Genomic DNA, 18,999 nt, shown 5'->3' on the forward strand with positions numbered 1-18,999 from the left:
ACTGGAAGGATCACTAAGACGGAGGAGGAAGCAGGAATAAGTACAGTTTGTGTGTGTGTGTGTTTTTTACTGGGGTTACTGTAATATATGTTGTAATTGTAAACAACACAAAAATGCTATTTTCACTTCCTCGAACAAAGTTAACAGCGATTAACTACCTTTAAATAATTACCACATATTATCCCCCAATTAGTGGATAATATGTAAATTAAACCTCAACTTCACACATATGAGGAGGCAAGCAATACGTTAGCAAGAGGCGTTTTTCTGTTTGCATTTGTTCTAAAAGTTATTTTCAAACGCCCCTTCCCTGGTGAAAATATTGCTTTTTTGTCGCCTGCTGTAAGAGTGAAACTAAAATGCACACAGGCCAAAACTACGAGAACAGTTTGTAATCATCTACAGGCTGTCGAGAGCTTACTCCCATTTATAATAGTGGTGATCACATTCTTTGGTTTCTCAAGTACATTTAACACAATTCCCCAAGAACAGATGCAGGAAACCTTTGATACCACATGCTGTAACCCTCTATGATACAAAATATCTGCCAGTCCAAGAATCACATCAGTAACTAAACAGTAATTAGTTACTGATTACTTTTTTCAAGTAACTTTACCAACACTGGTTAGTACTAATGTAATTTCATATTTCTGTCAACTGCTGTAACAAAAGAAGTGCTAAATATGATATAAAGTATTTCCCATCTGTTTAATGTAATCAGGGATCTTTTAGAGTCTTTTATGAGATAATGAGTTCAAAACAGACACAGAGAGGTTAAATAAATAAAAACACCCACAAATTATATTGTTCTGTTTTACAGTTTTAATAAATTTTGCTCATAGACTTGCTGACAAGAGCATTGGAAAGAAAAACAATATGTACATTTCAGCAGCTGGAATGTTACAAATCTTTACCTCTGGACACTTGTAGTGCTATTAATTACATAAAGTAATGTGCAGACTCTTAATAATCAGTCACACACTACAAATACAGTGCTTGATAATGCTTGTGGCTCAGAGTCCACGATGCCTTTTGGTGTGGGGATTTTGTGCTCTCGCGCGTCCCATGAGTGAATCAGAGTTTCCTTTTTGGGTCGACCAGTTCATTCAGAGCATCCAGGTTCTCCCCCTCTGGAGCTTCAGGCCATGCACTGTGGTCTGGAGACAAACACAAGAATTTAGCTCCTCGTACTAAATCTAATATATACTGGGAAGACTACTGTGCAGTTGTGTTAGAGAGCTATACGTACTCGGTATCTCCCACATGGATGTATACAAACTTTGTCCCGCATCGACCTTCAACGTGGCTCCAGAAATGTAGGAAGCAGCAGAAGAGAGCAGGAAACACACTGCAGATGAGACCTGGGCAAAGACGGCAATTCAAAAATTGTTCAGTACAGTTGTGCTTTAACCTTTCTCCTTCTATTGTATGGCTTCACAACTTCTTTATATCCTAATGCTGTTTATGGAGCACTGTGAGACCTTTGGGGTCTGGGTTCTTTTTTCGTTTTTCAGAATTAGAATTACTCCGACTTATATGTTAAAGTCATTCTGTCTGTAACACATTTTAAGGAGACTTTTTTCTCTAACAAACCTCTTCGGGCACTCCCAGCCTCTTCGAAGGAGTGAATGGAACGGACATCTTGAAAAGATCTGGTCTATTACCTTTATAGTTCTCCATCGCGGTTTTGGAAAAGATTTTACCCTGCAGCCAAACAGAGAGATGAAAATCATGCACATCTTGAAAAACTGAAACAAAACTGATTATGTGCTGAGCTGTACGCACAGGTGCAACAGCGTTGATTCGGACCCCCGAGGCTGCCCACTCGATGGCGAGACTCTTAGTTAAGTTATCCACCGCTGCCCTCGCTGCTCCCGTGTGGCTGTCGGGGAGGAGGAGACACACCACGCAGCAGGCAAATTAATTTTTTTTTTTTTTAAACTGTGTGACTTTGCAGATTTGTGTGTATATAATGAGGGAAACTGTTCTTACGCCGCATCTGGGAAGCCGTTCCACATGTTGGCGATGATGCTGACGATGGCGCCTCCGTGCTCCTTCATCCATGCTGTGTAGACTGGAGGGGAGAACAACAACGGTCACGCTGAGAGACCAAACCACAAACACCAAAGCCTGTGTTATCTGTGCCCGGCTCACCCTCCTTGCAGCAGTGGAAGGTTCCTGTCAGGTTGGTGTCTACCACAGCCTTCCAGCCCTTAGAGGACATGTCTTCTGCAGGGCTTCTGAACTGACCTCCTCCGTTGTTCACCAGAAAGTCTATACGGTCATATCGCTTCAGTACTGATGACACAAGAGCCTTCACCTTCAAATGACAGAAAGACAAAAAGAAAATCAGCCACTTATGCACTGAAACGAGCAGCAGATGCAGAGCTGCTCACCTCCTCCTCGCTGCGGATGTTACAGGGCACAGCAGTGACACTTGCAGGACTGGAGGGAGGGATTTTCTGTCTCATCTCCCGAGCTGCTGCCTCCAGCCTGTCTGCCTTTCTGCTGGAGATCACCACACTGCAGCCTGAAGACCAACAAGTGAGCCACGAAAAACAATTACAGCACTTTCCGAAATAAAGCTTCGAGTCAATTTACTGTGAAACAACACTGACAGCCACCAGATGTTTGGTGTTTCCAGCTGTTAGCGAACACACAGCCACACTTTCACAGTGTCCCTGCGCGCACTTGACCGCGGTCACTGGTGCGACTCTTACAGACTTGTTTGTATCTGTGTCGAAGTTCACTTGCTGTCACTCAGCTGCTCCTCACTTCAGACTCTTTGCGCTACAACAACTATTAGAACTCACTCACCCAGCTCCAGCAGCTCCGCAGAGATAGCTTTACCGATCCCGGTGCCTCCACCCGTCACTATTGCAACTTTATGGTTGAACAAGCCCGGTCGGAAAACACTGGAAGCCCCCATCCTTGTTGCGTGGTACTGCTGAGGAAGGCCGAGGGAGTCAGAATTTGTGATGCGGCATAAAGGAGCAAAGCAACTCAAATCGGCTCTCCGTGAACTCTACTGGTTCCAGTACTTCAGCCTGGATGTAATAGCACTGTTGACTACTGTGGTCCATGTTTTAGTAATGCTGACCGCAAAGTGTATGAAGCTGTGCTTCCGTAAAGTGAGACGAAAGTGGAAGCGTGAATAGGGACAGTTTTTTTACTGGAATTACTGTGATGTTGTAATTGTAACAAACACAAAAATGCTGACATTGACGATTTTCACTTCCTCGGACAAAGTTAACAGCGATTAACTACCTTTAAATAGTTAATTAACATTATCACTGCATTACCTGCCTGGTTAAAATCACCGAGCAATTAGTGGATAATATGTCAATCAAACCTCAACTTCACACATACAAGGAGGCAAACATTACGTCAGCAAGAGGCGTTTTTCTGTTTGCATTTGCTCTAACATTTATTTTCAAACGCCCCTTCCCTGTCGCCTGCTGTAAGAGCGAAACTAAAACGCACACAGGTCAAAACTGCGAGAACAGTTTGTAATCATCTACATGCTGTCGAGAGCTTACTCCCATTTATAATAATGGGGATCACATTCTTTGGTTTCTCACGTGCAATTTACACAATTCACCAAGAACAGATGCAGGAAACCTTTGATACCACATGCTGTAACCTTCTATAATACAACATATCTGCCAGGCAGAGAATCCCTTTCCACATATTATCATTATTAGTACTAATGTCATTTCATATTCCTGTCAACTGCTGTAACAAAAGAAGTGCTAAATATGATATTAAGTATTTCCCATCTGTTTAATATATAGTTAGACATCTTTTAAAGACTCTTTTATGAGATAATGAGTTCAAAACAGACGCGAAGAGGTTAAATAAAACAAATAAAAAATACAAGTGATATTGTTCTGTTTTACAGTTTTATTAAATTTTGTTCAAAGACTTACTGACAAGAGCATTGGAAAGAAAAACGATATGTACATTTCAGCAGCTGGAATGTTACAAATCTTTACCTCTGGACACTTGTAGTGCTATTAATTACATACAATTATGTGCAGATTCTCAATAATCAGTCACACACTACAAATACAGACTTTCTAACCAGGCCAGCACGGTGTGCTTAACAGTGTTTATGGCTCAGAGTCCACAATGCTTTTTGGCGTGGGGATTTTGTGCTCTCGCCCGTCCCATGAGTGAATCAGAGTTTGCTTTTTGGGTCGACCAGTTCATTCAGAGCATCCAGGTTCTCCCCCTCTGGAGCTTCAGGCCATGCACTGTGGTCTGGAGACAAACACGAGAATTTAGCTCCTCGTACTAAATCTACTGTGAAGACTACAGTGCAGTTGTGTTAGAGAGCTATGTCTGTGAAGGTTCTCAGTCATCCAGGTCATCGTAGTCAAAGGAGCTTGCAAAGAAAAGCGTCTGGACTTCTTTAAGTTACTTGAAGACGTTTCACCTCTCATCCGAGAAGCTTCTTCAGTTCTAAGGTCAAATGGTGGAGAGTCCCAGATATAAACCTAGTGGGAGTAACCCCCCACAGAGGGACAAAAGGACCCCCTGATGATCCTCTAATCGCCCGAGCCAAGGTGTGAAAATGGGTGTGGGTCCCAATCAGCCAGAATTTCGGGTGTGTTCATTGTCAACATTGTCATCCCCTATGTAGCCGGTGTATCAGAGAAACTCAGGAGAGTTTTCTCCAAGCATGACATCCCGGTGCATTTCAGACCCAGCAACACGCTCAGACAAAAACTGGTTCACCCGAAAGACAAAACTCCAAAACACAAACTTAACAATGTGGTGTATGCTGTACAGTGCAGCGAGGAATACCCAGACCTCTACATTGGAGAGACCAAACAGCCACTTCACAAGCGCATGGCACAACATAGAAGAGCCACCTCCACAGGACAAGACTCAGCAGTCCATCTGCATCTTAAGGATAAAGGACACTCTTTCGAGGATGCCAGTGTTCACATAGAGGACAGAGAGGACAGATGGTTTGAAAGAGGAGTGAAAGAAGCCATCTATGTCCACTGTGAGCGACCATCTTTGAACAGAGGCGGGGGTTTACGACACCAACTCTCTGCCATCTATAATCCAGTTTTGAGATCCCTTCCCAGACGCCTTAACACCCACTCACATCCTGGGCCATCTGACCTCAGGAATTCGCATGATAAGGTGGGGCCAGGTTTCACAATGAACACACCCGAAACTCTGGCTGATTGGGACCCACACCCAGTTTCACACCTTGGCTCAGGGGATTAGAGGATCATCAGGGGGTCCTGTGTGGCTGTCGGGGAGGAGGAGACACACCATGCAGCAGGCAAATTAATTTATTTTTTTTTTAAACTGTGTGACTTTGCAGATTTGTGTGTGAATAATGAGGGAAACTGTTCTTACGCCGCGTCTGGGAAGCCGTTCCACCTGTTGGCGATGATGCTGACGATGGCGCCTCCATGCTCCTTCATCCATGCTTTGTAGACTGGAGGGGAGAACAATGACAGTCACGCTGAGAGACCAAACCACAAACACCAAAGCCTGTGTTGTTTCTGGGCCCCGCTGAGGAAAACCGAGGGAGCGTAGCACCAACAGCGCCCTCTTCTGGATCTCTTCCGGTAGCTTTTTGCTTTATCTCTGTAACCTTTGAAAATACTGCAGACCAAATACCACTTTCCTTCACTTCCATTGCGGAAGCTGCCCCATCCACATCCCACCTCACTACTGTGCATTGTTATTATCCTTTTTTTATTTTTTTGCTCTCTTCTACAGTGTGTATTTTGTCTCTGTCCCCCTCCCCTCACCCCCACAATCAGTCTCAGCAGATGGCTGCGCCTCCCTGAGCCTGGTTCTGCCAGAGGTTGCTTCCTGTTAAAAGGGAGTTCTTCCTTCCCACTGTTGTCACGTGCTTGCTCAGAGGGGGTCATCGGATTGCTGAGGATTTCTCTGTTATTCTCTCTGAAGTCCAGGGTCTTCATCCGACCCTGGACTTCAACAAGGGCCCCAGTCTATGAACTAGCCCCACAGCCCACAGTCAGATACAGAGGAGTCCTCTGATGAGTCTTCTGAGGAGGAAATGGATATTGAGTCTAACAGAATGAGCCCCTCTTACTGCTCTAGCCACAATATTCTGAATTAGTCGGCCAGGACTTGCACCTGGGTTTAGTACTTTCTCCCCAGTAAATGCATGGAAGATGTTCATGTCTGATAATTTAATAGAAGAGGTGCTGACATGCACAAACATAGAGGCACAAAGAGTAGCCACAGACAGGGGAAAAGAGTGGAAAGATGTAATCAAACATCCTGGCGTTCATTTGATTGACCATTCTTGCAGGAAGTGAGAAGAACTGGGATGTACCAGTCGGTGTGTTTTTTGGGAGTCCTCTGCATAACCCATTTACAAGGCCACTATGTCAATTCAAAGATTTAAAGATATTTGCCCTCTCTTGCACATTGATGACAAGAGGACCAGAGCCTACCGACTGAAAACAAACCACATGGCAGCTTTCTGCTACATATGGGGCGTGTTCCTGGTTAACTGCAGGCAGAATTTCATCCTCAGTGATTGTGTTACAGTGGATGAACAACTTGTGCCTTTCAGAGGGAAGACCCAGCTTCTGCAGTATATGCAGAGCAAGCATACAAAAGTGATACAAAAACTGCAATTTCTTAAAATTAATGAAAAAATAAATAAAAATGTCACAAACATGTTTTATGAGGAATACCTGGAATATGAAAATATTACAACTCTTCGTTTTAAAGATTTTGAAGAATAACAACCGAGTTTATAGCAAAATGCATTGTTTCTATTTGGGGTCATTTTTGACCCCACTCGTGGAAGAGTGTAGGTATTGGTAGGTTGTGCATCCAAAGGTTAAATACCTTTTCTTATGATTGGACACATCTGTATTTAAAGTTCAAGACTTAACAAGCTAATTTTGTTGTGTACCCAATTCTTTGCACAGCAGGTTTTTACATTAAATTTCATACAAGTAAATACTGCTTCACTAAAAATCTTTTTCTGGAAAACACAGCAGTACTCAGATATTCCTAGAAAATAAAAGACATACCACTGTCATCTTTTTTGGTGAAAACAGAGTGAATTATTATGATGCTGAGAGGGGTTACCAAATGTTTTCATGTGAGTGTAAATGCTATTTAATTCATTTAAATAAATGTTTCTGAGCTCCATGGAACAGGTTGGATCAGTGTTAGATTTTAGTTTTTTCCCCTTCCAGCCCAAAAAGGTTAGATTATTTTGGTTTATATTTACTGTTCATCATCTTATCAACAAATTTGTGTATATTTTCAACCTAACCATTTGATTCATTAAAACTATTTTTTCCATTTTTCTCACCAAAGTGGTCCTGATGCATGTCCCACAGCGATGGAGCAGTCAGCAATGTTGACTTGTTGCAATAAAGCTTAAACCAGTTTGGCTGGGCTCTTTCTGCGTGGAGTTCACAGGTTGCATGTTTTCTCTCACAGCACCAAGACATACAAGGTTAACTGATATCATTCTAAAGCAATTGTACAAGGATGGATAAATTGACATCCTGCCTAGTAATCAAAGGTGTACGGGTGTAACACATGTATTTGCAGCTGTTACAGATAGATTAGTTATAATTTCACATCAATGTTTCCTTTAACTTTGCAGAGATATTCCCACGTGATGCTTCACTGAAACCAAAATGTTACCCATAGATCTCAAAGACCCCCTGTGGTTTCTCATTTTACCCCCCACCCAAAAAGACCTGCTGTTTCAGAGGGTTTAGAGATAACCTGAACTCCACCGAAGTATCCTCAATGAAGGGCTACTGAAGAGTCTTCTTGCAGGTTACAACCCTCGCACTTTCTATTTTACAGCTGCACAGTAAACAAACGTACAAAGACACAAACTCCGCTCCAGACTGTTTTATTTTTGGATGTTGAGGACATGTCCAGCTCGGTTAAATGATAGAAAACAAAGTCCCAAATCCACCAGCTATCATGGTCGCTGGTTTACTGGTCCTTCAACTCCTTCAGCCTCCTGATAGCGGACTTGACTGTGACAGCAGATGTTGTGCTGCAAGAGAAGTTGGGGGGGTGCAAAGACAATTATTAGCTTCTACAAACACAACATTCTCAATGTTTTTGAAGGACGGACACGTTGCTCTGTAGTGAGAACCACTTTGGTTTTTGTGAACTCGCCAAGACCAAGAACATTCACTTTTCTTTGAAGCCTTTTAGCATCAACGGAGAAACAAGCATTTCCACTTAAGTTATTGGTTTGTTACTTATTAGACTGAATGCAGTGTTGCTGTAATTCATTTTTATTTTTTAAACTTGCTGCTATCTATCCAGCCTCTGCCTTTCCTACCTGCTGGTTTCTCTCCAGGTTACTACTGTGCCAGTTCTTGATATTAGTAAGCTCCTTCTCTAGAGAAAACCTTGGCCAACAGCCTGATGCACTCAAGCACAAAATTCTTGGACTCAAGTTGTTAACAAGTCTTCCTCCTGCTATCTGGAATCTAAGGAAACCATGTGGAGAACTGGTTCATGTGCCACAGTCGAGCAAAACACCTACCATCACCAGCAGCAGGCCAAGATACGTAGAGCTGGAGTATCAGAAGCTCACCGGAGAGGGAGCTGGTTATATAGCTACATCACATTTGTCATGCACCATATAAATGCAAACTGCATGTAAGAAAGTGTGTGCACAGCACAAAGCTGGACACATACCCTTTAAATGATCACTCAGGCTGAGTAGATTGAATTTCAAAGTTTAATTAGGTCTCTAAGATGACTGGATACTTTTTTCAAAGTAATGTAGTGAGTGATATGAATGTTCACTGAGTCAACTCTGGCTTATTTTAGATGGACACAATTATTTACACCTGATGACCATTAAAGGCTTTAACACATCACACAGGTGTTCTGAGTGTGGAGGGGCACAATCAATGCAGGTGGAGGGTGAGCAGAAAACAAACAAAGAATCCTGCTTTCGCCGTGGGCACACTGTCACCCAAGTTAGAAAAACTTAATGATGAGAAGAAGAAAAAAAAAAGACAAACAGCTGAGGGAATTTTTGAACCCCTTTTCTAATCATAACTTCAGCGTCTGCAGCAGTCGAATGACAGAATTAGACCAAAGAGGGAAAGTAACCTACTTGTAAGTCCAGGCACCTCCAGCCACTGTCTTTCTACAGGACCCACAGTGCCAGATTCCAACAGCCCTCCTCTTCATCTTGGTCTGTAAATACAAATTTGCATAGTGAGAACACAAAAGTGGAAACTCAACTTATCTGGACACATCCTTGAGCACTACAATTATGTAATGTAAGCAGCGTAGTCTGCAGAAAGCATTTCTAACACTGACCAGGTCTTTGCTACTGTACATTATGTGGGTGGTCTCCACTGTTGTCCTTACCTTTCCGCAGAAAGAGCAGGTGTACTTAGCATGCTGGGAGATTTCAATTTTCTTCACCATCTTCCTCAGCGACGCGCCATAACGCGTGCCATATTTACCAACGATCCCCACCTTCTTGGTGCGCTTGGCCTGTGGATAACATGAACACACAGTGAGAAAATACAGTAACCATGGGATTTTGTGGTTTAAAACTACAAGCAAATGGCTTCAGCATTCTGCCGTTACTACTACAGGAAGAAGTGTCGGGAGAAGCGCCCAGGGTGGCCCCAGAAAGCGAAAAAAAAAAAACTACTTCTGACTATAATCCTGCAAAATCTGAGCAACAAGGGTGAAGAAGCTGCTGTGACCATTAGCCAGCCAACATAAGCTTCCTTTCAGCAGGTTAGCCAAAATGCTAACTAAAGTCAACTGAGCAGTTCTCGTTTAACTGTATCAAACGACCACTTTTTGGTGGGGCATTACACATTTCAGTTCGGACTTATTTAATTGTGGACGCTCAAAAGACCGGGACTTAAGGAGCTAGTGTCACTAGCCTGCCCGGTACTTGGAGCTCACACAGTTTAGCAATGGTGGCCGCCATTTCTGTCTCAATGGAGAATGAAAACATCGTTTTTACTGTTGATCCAATCCCAAAACGGACATAAATGAAGGCTAGGTATGGCAAAAAAGGTCAACACGAAACCTCCTAATAAGCGATTATATCATTTATAGCAGTGAAACTGTAAGATTGACAAGGATTAGGGTCGGAACAAGCTCTGCTCACCATCGTTTCAGTGGGAGACGTAGGTCCAAAGAGGGATTGCTTAACGCGCAGGCGCGATTTACTCAGTCCGTTCACGCTGCATTCTGGGACTTTGAGTTTTCGTAAAACGCAGACATTGTACAAAAACGTAAAAGTTCGCTTACGATAATATATATAAATATATTTTTTAGCTCTGGTATTATAGCTAAATTAGAATTTTTGATAAAACAGCGTAATCTACGGAAAACTATAAATAAAAGATATTAACCCGTTACCATGGACGCTTAAGCTGATATGCGCATGCGTATTAATGTGGCGTACGACAACATCCCTGCGGCTGCGAGTTGAAGTCTTTGGTCAATTAGCTTGTCACGATGTGGCTTTTGTTGTTTGTGAATATTTAGCCCATTGAAAATATTATTAATTTAAAAGGAAGTTAAATGTTTTGCTATGAAGCTAACACGGAAACTGGTTCTTGCTAAGGCGAAGGCCTCCGACTTGGAGAGCGTGAAAAAACTGAACTGCTGGTAAGTGCATCCATTTTGGCATACCAGTAATTTTGTTGCCCTTTTAATTACATAGTGATCATTGACGTGAACAGGTACCATTTGTGTTGTGTCTCCTATCTGTGGTAACGTTAGGTTACATCTTATTTTTGCAGGGGATGCAACTTGACTGATGTGAGTAGCAAACTTGGATGTCATGTTTACTCTGACAATTAATTTAGTGTTCATACTTAATGAAAGTTGCATGGATTCATGTGTCTTCTAAGATTTCTATCTTCGCTCAGATGCCAAACATTGAAGTGCTGACACTGAGGTAGGTCCCTTTGCCACACACATAAAATCATTTCACAGTCACAAATGCACAGACTCATTTGGGACGACCCAGTAACACCAGGCTATGATTCTCTTTCATCTGTCTGCAGTGTCAACAGCATCTTGTCTCTCTCTCCTCTGGCTGGCTGTCTGTCTCTGAGTGAACTCTACCTGAGAAGGAACATGATCCCCTCGCTCTCTGAGCTCTCTCACCTGAGACCGTTAACTCGTCTCAGAGTGCTCTGGCTAGCTGAGAACCCCTGCTGTGGAACCGATGCCACCCAGTATCGCCTCACAGTGCTTCGCTGCCTCCCTCGTCTCCAGAAACTCGATAACCAAGGTGACTGTGTGATGTTTTGGGGCCACACTACCGTCTGCTTACCTCGACTGTTTAAGCACTTTATTAGCAGCCACTCATCATCCTCATGAAAAAGTTGAGGTTGAAAATCAGTGTCAGATCTAGGAAGTTGAATTGAAGTCTGACTCTTACTGTAGCTATTCTTCAATGTTTCCTGTGTACAGTAGTGACAGATGATGAAATTTCACTGGCTCTCATGGAAGGTGAAGAGGTCACAACACCCCCAGGTAGTATCCAGAACCAGCATACAACCAACGGACTTCAGGATGCAGAGACAGAGAACGACCCTCTAAACTACAACATGGAGGAGACAAAGTAGGTCTTGTGGCCTGAAACAACTTATAGTTTGCAGAAAATGCGAAAACTGAAGTAAAATTAACAGAAGAAAATATTTCTGTTAACTTTTGTTTCTAGCAAAATCAGAGAAGAGCTGGGAATGAAGCCACTTTCCAGAGACAAGTTCTCTTCCCTGTCCTCTCCATCAACCAGAGAAAGCAAACCAATCAAAAAGGTAGCTCCTCTCATCACTGTGTCCCTTAAAATTTTTGTGGGCCTGGACTCTACTAAAGTAGCTTTGTATGACTCACAGTTCAAACAAACGCTCCTCTGTCTTGGGCTGTAGCTTGGTGCCACCTTTCAGTTCACAGAATGTCTGAAACGAGCTGCCTTGCCAGCTTTCTTTAGATTGGCCACCCCTCATGATCAAACGTTCAAGCATAGAAAGTGTATAAAAGATGTGTGTAACCGCCTCAGTTGTTTTCGGGACTCTGTATTTTGGAGCTTCCACTTTAGCTCTATGGCGATCTAGACTTTTCCACCATTTGGTCGGCATTATCAGCTGATGCTAGCAGCAGCATTTATAAGCTGTACATGTGTATCTCACAAAAACACATAACAAAAAATGAGCATTCAGTAACAGACTAAAAAAAACTGTGCAATTTACTGTGCTAGCTATATCTTCACAGCAGACCATATCATTTTTTCAGACAGTTTATTTAATTTTGGCAACAACTGACCAATACAATAGAAATGTAGAGTTTAGTGTCCCAAACTAGCAAAGTTGAAGTCTAACCAACCGAGTCCACGTCACTAACTTAAGGCCAAATGCAAATGGGCGAGTTACTGTTGGGTACTAGATTAGTCAATACTGCCATAACAGTACTACTGTGCCCTTTTTTTTTTTTTTTTTTTGCCTTTGGAGCATATTACCCTCCTAAGACCTGAACTCTTCCACGGCATGCATTTTTAACTTAGAGCCAATAGATCTATTTATATTGTGAAATTCATTCAAACCTGGAATGTTTGGTTTGTAATCTGCCAGCTAACAATAAAACTTGTGTTTTCAGTCGCACGCTCTTGATGCAGTTTTGCTGCTGCTGAAAGATTTGGATGAAGAGGAGCTTCATGTTGTACACACCGCCACACAGAACAGACTTCAGATCTACACACTGGACTCAGAAAGGCTTACAAAGACACAGCAAACACAGAAAACTGCTGAAATCCAACATTGATACGTTTCACAGCATGCGCTCAGGGCTAACCCCATCCTTCCACATTTAACACTAAGCTCAGGTTCATAAAAGGTGCCCACTTTGTCCCATTAACATCTGCCTGCAATATGCATGGCATGACACTACTTCAGTTCCAGCTTTCACGTGTGGACTCATCAGTTCCCCTGCTGTCTTTTTATAGCTGCATGCCTTATTGCTTTGTAAGAACAAAAGATTGTATGTTTTGCTAAATGTAAATCTATTTCTGTAAAGAAAATAAACAGCAATGCATTAACTTTAAATGTTTTTATTTACATAGATGTTGGCTGTATGCGTGAATGGTGCAAAAAAATACATTTAATCTATAATTTAAACTGTTCAGAACCCTGGGGCTCACATCTTATTCCAATGTAACTGTGCTGCTGCACATCTGCGGGAAGAGATGATTCATACGTCTGAAGTCTTGTCCACTCAGTCACCCTCTTCGTTCTCCAGGAAATCCATCAGTGTGCTTGCATCCACAGCAACAATCAGGTACTCTACTCCATCTGCTCCCTGAAGCAAAGCAAATAAATATGATAAGCACCAGGTACTGCAGACACTTAATGAATGAGAGTTGGGGAATTGTAAAGTGGAAGTCCACCTTGCGTGTCCGTATCAGTTTGTGGTCTCTGAACTCTGTCAGCTGAGTCCTCAGCGTGAGGTCAGAGTTCACCAAGAATGCCTCTCGACATCGCTGGTAGAAATCCTGGAATGACAATCCTGCACAGAGGACAAACTGTGATTACAAACTGCGCTAGAAAACAGAGACATAAAAGCCGAATGTGAATGCGCACCTGCGTATGAAGGATTATCTTTGTTTTCCAGCTGGAACTTGACCAGCAGTTTAAAGATTCCTCTGCAAAAAGAAAAACAAGCAGTTGAGTTTTTTCCCCCCAACAGCTCTGTACATAATGAGAGAGGTCAGACTCAAACAGAATTTATTCACTCATTTCTGATTTCTGTTCTAAAGTCACAGCAAAGACAATGGTTGTCCAAAAGAAACAATATCATTCTCAACAACAAACAACCATATTCCCTATGAGTATATACTTACTATTTTTCTTGGCTTCAGTGTCCTGGTAGAAAAACACTTGCTGTGTTTTCACTCTTGAAATAAAAGCTTCATAAACTCTTTGAAAAGCTACAAGTCTTGAAGCACTTCTCACAATAAGATTTGACTGTCGAGTCTGTACATGCAGTTTTTTGAAACTGATCTGGGCCCATCTAAGACCACAGGTGAAAACACCTGTTGACCTTCTGCAGTTTGCACACAGACCAAATCTGGGAGTGGATGAATGATTGCAATCATCTATATTTACTCGCAACTAGATAATAACAGCTGCGTGGTGAAGATAACCTTTCTTTGATTTCTCAAGTGCCTTTAATATGTTTCAGCCACTGCTACTCAGAGACAAGCTACAGGAAGTGTCAGTAAACACGTTCATCTCATCCCAGCCTGTGACTGCTGACCGAGGCTTTGGTTCAATCATCTTTGCAGAATTGCTGTAATTCAGCCAGGTAATTTCACAGCATCTGTATCGGATTCATGTCAGTCTTCATTTTGTTTTTCTGAAGCCATTCAGATGTGGACTTGCTGGTGTGTTTTGGATCATTATCCTGCTGCAGATCCCAAGTGCTCTTCAGCTTGAGGTCATGAAAAGATGGCCGGACATTCTCCTTCAGTATGTTTTGGTACACAGCAGAATTTATGGTTCCATTTACCACAGCAAGTCTTTCAGGTCCTGAGGCAGCAAAACAGCCCCAGAGGATCACACTTCCACCACCATATTTTACTGTTGCTATGATTTTCCTTTTCTGATATGTTGTGTTACTTTTACACCAGATGTAATGGAACACACACCTTCCAGAAAAGTTAAACTTTTGTCTTTTCAGTCCACAGAGTATTTTTCCAAAAGTCTTGGGGATCATCTGGGAAAACTGAAACAAGCCTTTACGTTCCTTTTATTCAGCAGAGGTTTTCGTCTTGGAGCTCTGCCATGCAGCCCATTTTTGCCCAGTCTCTTCCTTATGGTGGAGTCATGAACACTGACCTAACCTGAGGCAAGTGAGGCCTGCAGTTCTTTGGATGTTGTTCTGGGATCTTTTGTGACCTCTTGGATGCGGTGTTCTTGGGGTAATTTTGGTAGGCCGGCCACTCCTGGGAGGGTTCACCACTGTTCCATGTTTTTTTGCCATTTGTGGATAACAGCTCTCACTGTGGTTCGCTGGAGTCCCACAGGTCCCACCTCTTCCAGACAGAGATCTGAATTATTTCATTTCTCATTTGTTCCTGAATTTCCTTGGATTGTGGCGTGATGACTGGCTTTTGAGGATCTTCTAGTCTGCTCCACATTGTCAGGAAGGTCCTATTTAAGTGGGTTTGGATTTTTCCCCTTAATAAAGAAAACCTTTATTTTGAAAGTGCATTTTGTATTTACCTGTTTTATCTTTGTCTAATATTTAAATTTGTTTTATGATCTGAAAACTTTAAGTGGGACAAAGATATAAATAGGAAACTAGGAAGAGGGCAAACACTTTTTACACCACTGTATTAGTGATGGGCAGGAGTGCAAAACACTATTGGATGACTTTGTGGAGTGGACTGGGAGGAATCACAAAGAAGCTAATATGCGAGCTAACATTTCTCATCTGATGTCATATTTAGATCCTAGTATTTCAATAACTCATTAGCACCTCATTAAGCTCCTCCCATGGCTCTCTCCTTGTTCATTTAGACAGAAGATTAAAAACAACTACCCAGTAGGTCTTTGGAGTTACCTTGCATTGGGTGTTAAGCTGCGAAGCACATGTGTGAGGGAGGACAGAGCCAGAGCGCCAGTCTGCTGCACCAGGAGGGAGTTTTCATACGATGTCTCCTCCGAGTAGTGCTGGAACGTCACACATTCCCACCACAGCCAGTTAAACTGGCTCTGCTTCAACTGGTCCCACACTGAAAACAAGCAGGATGTATTCAGGATAGATTTCAACAGAATTACCACCTCAGTGCAGACTATTATGAACACCCACCCAGTGGAGCATTGATGTGGTCTAAAGAAGCCACCATGTGCAAGTTTGGCAGGGATGCCAGCTGCCCCAGTGCACTCTGGGTCTTCTCTCCTCGCAGCGTGGGTCCGTCTATATTATGGATGAGCAGGTACACGTGCAGATCTGGGCCTGTGAGGACATCGGTGTAAAACATGCGGTACAACCACACATGCTTGGGATGCACAGGAGCTTGATGGGCTTACTGTCTTTTAAGGTCTGGGAGATAAACTGGATCTGGTCCGAGGGGGTTCGGAAAGTTCCCTGGTGATCCAGAACCTCACACGTCAGCGCGTTTAATATCTGTGAGAATTTAATTTTCATGATCAGGGATATTTATTTTATTATGCAATTTATGCAAAATATTTTCGTGTGTGTGTGTATACTGACTGATTTAAGAGTAATGGAAGGGAAAAATCCATTAACCACAAGGTGAATTTCTTGCGACAGATGAGACTCCCTGAAGTCTTCCAGCAGAGCTTTTTTGCTTCCCAGACCATAGACCAGCACGCTGAATCCCAGCCTACACACAGACCGGCACAGACACTTTGTACTGCTCTTAAAACACCAGAGAATGCACACAACTACGTTGCAACCTCACTTACTGTAACTGTAACATCCATTTGCTAAAGTGGATTCTGTGTTTGTCGTGCAGCTGCTGGATCTCTTTTGAGTAGCAGGATTGTTTTCCCTCCAGAAGTCGGACCAACGTTTCCTACAAAAACAAAAATAAAGATAAATTCACACTAAATCTATTAGGAAAGCAGCTCATTTACAATGTTTCAAAATGCAGTTAAAAACAAACCCTGTCAAGTTTAGGGGTGTTCAAACGCTCCAGAGTTCGGTCTGACGTCAACACTTTCGAGCTGCCGTGAGCTTCGAAGTACTCCTCAACCATACTGGGCTGGTTCTGAGGTTCAGGCGTGCTCTTGCTCTTCTTGGCAGGAGTCTTGTAGAGAGCTGCTGATAAACCTTTACTGGGTGTTCTCGGGGTGGTCACGTTCTCTTTATCCTCTTTCTTTCCTTTCTGCTCTTCCTCCAGCCCATCTTCATCCTCCTCCTCACCCGATTCAGAGGGTGAAAGCTCGCTGTCGCTGTCTGACCGCAAGCTTGGAGCTAAAAAAACAAACAAACAAACAAAACATTTAGATTAGAGGAAAGGTGAAATTTCACTTAGAATGAATTGAATTATTCCCAGTCAGACTCACTTGCTATTCTCTTCCTGAGCCTGTGTGGTGTTGTAGAGACAAACTGGACCTTTTTGCTCTGCCGTTAAGTAAAAATAAAATAAAATTCTTAAGTTGGCACCAGAGGTTGCTGGCTTTGGACTTTAAGAAGTTTAAAGGTTTCTATGGTCTCACCTTCTGTGGTGTTCTGCTTTCACCTCTAAGGTCTGAAATAGAAGAAAAGAAAATACTTAACTGTGAGAAAATGAGCAAAAAGATGAGTATACGGAAAAGATGATGAACGTTTATTGTACTCACTCCGCCCCGTTCGACTGGGGGTTGAGGGTTCAAAGTTTGGGGTCGCGCTGAAGCTCACGCTTTTTCCAGGAGTCCGAGCCAGCTCACTTGCTGTTTATGAAAAATGTGCAACACAAAATGAGCATATACGATGTCTAAAGAAAGAACTGGAAGGAGATGTATAATATGCAAATGTTTTCCGATCTATGTGAGAAGACAATGGAGGCTCTCACCGGTTTGGGCCATGCTGTGGCTGCGTTTGACTTTCTGAAAGGTAAAGATGGAGGATCCAGCCACTCTTGACAAGCCATCTTCATCTTCTGTAAATCCAAGAGAAAACTGGTCATTTTAAAATGAATTTAAACAAGAAAGAAAGAAAAAGCCTCAGATATTTTCATGCATTTATACGAAGCTAAAAATTTCACAGTATTATGAATGTTCAAATTTCCCACCAAAAATTATATGCCTATATGCCAGTATTGATAAGCATATAATATGTCAATATCAGCAATATAGTCCATCTTACAAACACACTTAATGTGTGCAATGGAGTGAAACTGAGGTGTACAGAAAGTCTCCTGCCATAATCATAAGTACCTCTGTGACAGGAATATTTTTTACAAGGCTTTTGTAGGGATTTGAGCTAACTATATGCAGTCTCTGTCACTAAACTGAATTTCAGCTGGTGAACCAGCACTTGCTAAATTCCACATTTGTACTTTGCCTGACTGTGTAGATGTAGAAAATCGGGCAACGTCTGTCTGCATTTTTCCAAACGTATTTGGGTAAATCTACAAAGAGCAGTAAAGAGCTGAGTCAGCAGCATCGTCAGCTGATCACGGTCTGTCTGCAAAGAAAACAAACCTCCCGGTGAAGAAAGTCATTACCCCTGCTCAGCACTCACCTTCTGCGTTATCTGTTCCTAAAGCTTGGACATAATCCTGCTCATCGTGGACTCCATTTTCATCTCCATCATGTTCCGCATCCTCTCTGCATCCCCGTCGTCCAGCCGGGCTCTTAAACTTTACCATCTTCTGAACGGGCCCGGCGATGCTCTGCGCACCTTATGGAGGTACGCACAGTACAGAAAGCAGAGTCAGAGAGACACAGAAGTGCTCGTAAACTAACATTTCTACAGTAGCAGAGCATCCATACCCTCCTGCTTGTCCACGATGTGCTCCAGGACATCGCCATCCCCGATGAACTTCACCTCCAGCACACTCATGACTAAAGATAACAACGACAACCAGCACGACTTTAGTTAGTTGCTCGTAACACTACAACATATAATTTGCTTTTCAGAGGTGTAGATGCTAACGCAGGTTTTCAGTCAGTGCGTTTCTATTCACGAACAGTGAAGGGCGGCCATTCTTCTCAAACAGCGAGAAGCAGCCCTGCTTCAACCAGCGGCCACACGCCGAAAGTCCAAATAAAAGTGGGAAATAAAAACAGAAACGCGTCTAAAGCGACACAACTTACTGTACAGCGTCAGTACCGCCACATGAAAATGTAAACACAACTTTCACACAGTGACAGCAAGGCAGTGTGCTGCTGGGACAAGTTTCCGCGCCATCCCGCTGAAGTTTTTAAACCACGTGACAAGTGAAAGGTCATTCAGTGGCCAACTGGAACGCTGCTTCCAGCTAAAACCACATTTCCC

The 18,999-nt window shown here is 42.7% G+C and overlaps 4 protein-coding genes and 1 long non-coding RNA gene across 9 annotated transcripts; 2 read left to right on the forward strand and 3 right to left on the reverse strand.

The window, feature by feature from the left end:
• Positions 1 to 810: 810 nt before the first annotated feature.
• Positions 811 to 3,724, reverse strand: LOC146688226 (peroxisomal trans-2-enoyl-CoA reductase-like). Of its 2 annotated transcripts, none has more exons than XM_085438031.1 (8): positions 2,818 to 3,724; positions 2,397 to 2,530; positions 2,155 to 2,320; positions 1,993 to 2,074; positions 1,786 to 1,882; positions 1,594 to 1,704; positions 1,250 to 1,361; positions 811 to 1,157 (listed from the first exon to the last, which is right to left on the reverse strand). In XM_085438031.1, the coding sequence occupies exons 1-8, from the start codon at positions 2,927 to 2,929 to the stop codon at positions 1,075 to 1,077; spliced, it is 897 nt and encodes a 298-aa protein (XP_085294157.1). In that variant the 5' UTR covers positions 2,930 to 3,724; the 3' UTR covers positions 811 to 1,074. The 2 variants fall into 2 exon arrangements, with proteins under 2 accessions (XP_085294157.1, XP_085294158.1); XM_085438032.1 differs by having other exon boundaries at positions 2,661 to 2,885.
• A 4,151-nt stretch (positions 3,725 to 7,875) lies between these two features.
• Positions 7,876 to 10,232, reverse strand: rpl37a (ribosomal protein L37a). Its single transcript, XM_085438035.1, has 4 exons — positions 10,148 to 10,232; positions 9,385 to 9,513; positions 9,125 to 9,207; positions 7,876 to 8,041 (listed from the first exon to the last, which is right to left on the reverse strand). The coding sequence occupies exons 1-4, from the start codon at positions 10,148 to 10,150 to the stop codon at positions 7,978 to 7,980; spliced, it is 279 nt and encodes a 92-aa protein (XP_085294161.1). The 5' UTR covers positions 10,151 to 10,232; the 3' UTR covers positions 7,876 to 7,977.
• Positions 10,233 to 10,298: 66 nt separating this feature from the next.
• On the forward strand, positions 10,299 to 13,087 carry cfap410 (cilia and flagella associated protein 410). Of its 2 annotated transcripts, none has more exons than XM_085438033.1 (7): positions 10,299 to 10,653; positions 10,788 to 10,806; positions 10,899 to 10,945; positions 11,055 to 11,284; positions 11,467 to 11,617; positions 11,717 to 11,813; positions 12,649 to 13,087. In XM_085438033.1, the coding sequence occupies exons 1-7, from the start codon at positions 10,577 to 10,579 to the stop codon at positions 12,811 to 12,813; spliced, it is 786 nt and encodes a 261-aa protein (XP_085294159.1). In that variant the 5' UTR covers positions 10,299 to 10,576; the 3' UTR covers positions 12,814 to 13,087. The 2 variants fall into 2 exon arrangements, with proteins under 2 accessions (XP_085294159.1, XP_085294160.1); XM_085438034.1 differs by having other exon boundaries at positions 10,917 to 10,945.
• A 72-nt stretch (positions 13,088 to 13,159) lies between these two features.
• On the reverse strand, positions 13,160 to 18,929 carry orc2 (origin recognition complex, subunit 2). 3 transcript variants are annotated; one of them, XM_085438029.1, is made up of 16 exons: positions 18,819 to 18,929; positions 18,495 to 18,566; positions 18,244 to 18,402; positions 17,573 to 17,659; positions 17,361 to 17,450; positions 17,238 to 17,269; positions 17,085 to 17,142; positions 16,682 to 16,992; positions 16,482 to 16,591; positions 16,267 to 16,399; positions 16,083 to 16,179; positions 15,862 to 16,008; positions 15,613 to 15,784; positions 13,629 to 13,690; positions 13,436 to 13,554; positions 13,160 to 13,347 (listed from the first exon to the last, which is right to left on the reverse strand). In XM_085438029.1, exons 2-16 carry the CDS (start codon positions 18,562 to 18,564, stop codon positions 13,264 to 13,266), a joined length of 1,731 nt encoding a protein of 576 aa, XP_085294155.1. In that variant the 5' UTR covers positions 18,565 to 18,566; positions 18,819 to 18,929; the 3' UTR covers positions 13,160 to 13,263. The 3 variants fall into 3 exon arrangements, with proteins under 3 accessions (XP_085294155.1, XP_085294154.1, XP_085294156.1); XM_085438028.1 differs by lacking the exon at positions 18,819 to 18,929 and adding an exon at positions 18,693 to 18,807; XM_085438030.1 differs by lacking the exon at positions 18,819 to 18,929 and adding an exon at positions 18,658 to 18,675.
• On the forward strand, positions 13,806 to 15,305 carry LOC146688230 (uncharacterized). The gene is made up of 2 exons (XR_014916278.1): positions 13,806 to 14,352; positions 14,728 to 15,305. It is a non-coding gene; the product is annotated as an uncharacterized LOC146688230 (long non-coding RNA).
• Positions 18,930 to 18,999: the final 70 nt, after the last annotated feature.

This window comes from Copadichromis virginalis, linkage group LG18 (assembly GCF_057382275.1).
Source record: "Copadichromis virginalis isolate Kocher_CV1m ecotype Utaka linkage group LG18, C_Virginalis_male_GT1.1, whole genome shotgun sequence".
Taxonomy (NCBI): Eukaryota; Metazoa; Chordata; class Actinopteri; order Cichliformes; family Cichlidae; genus Copadichromis; species Copadichromis virginalis.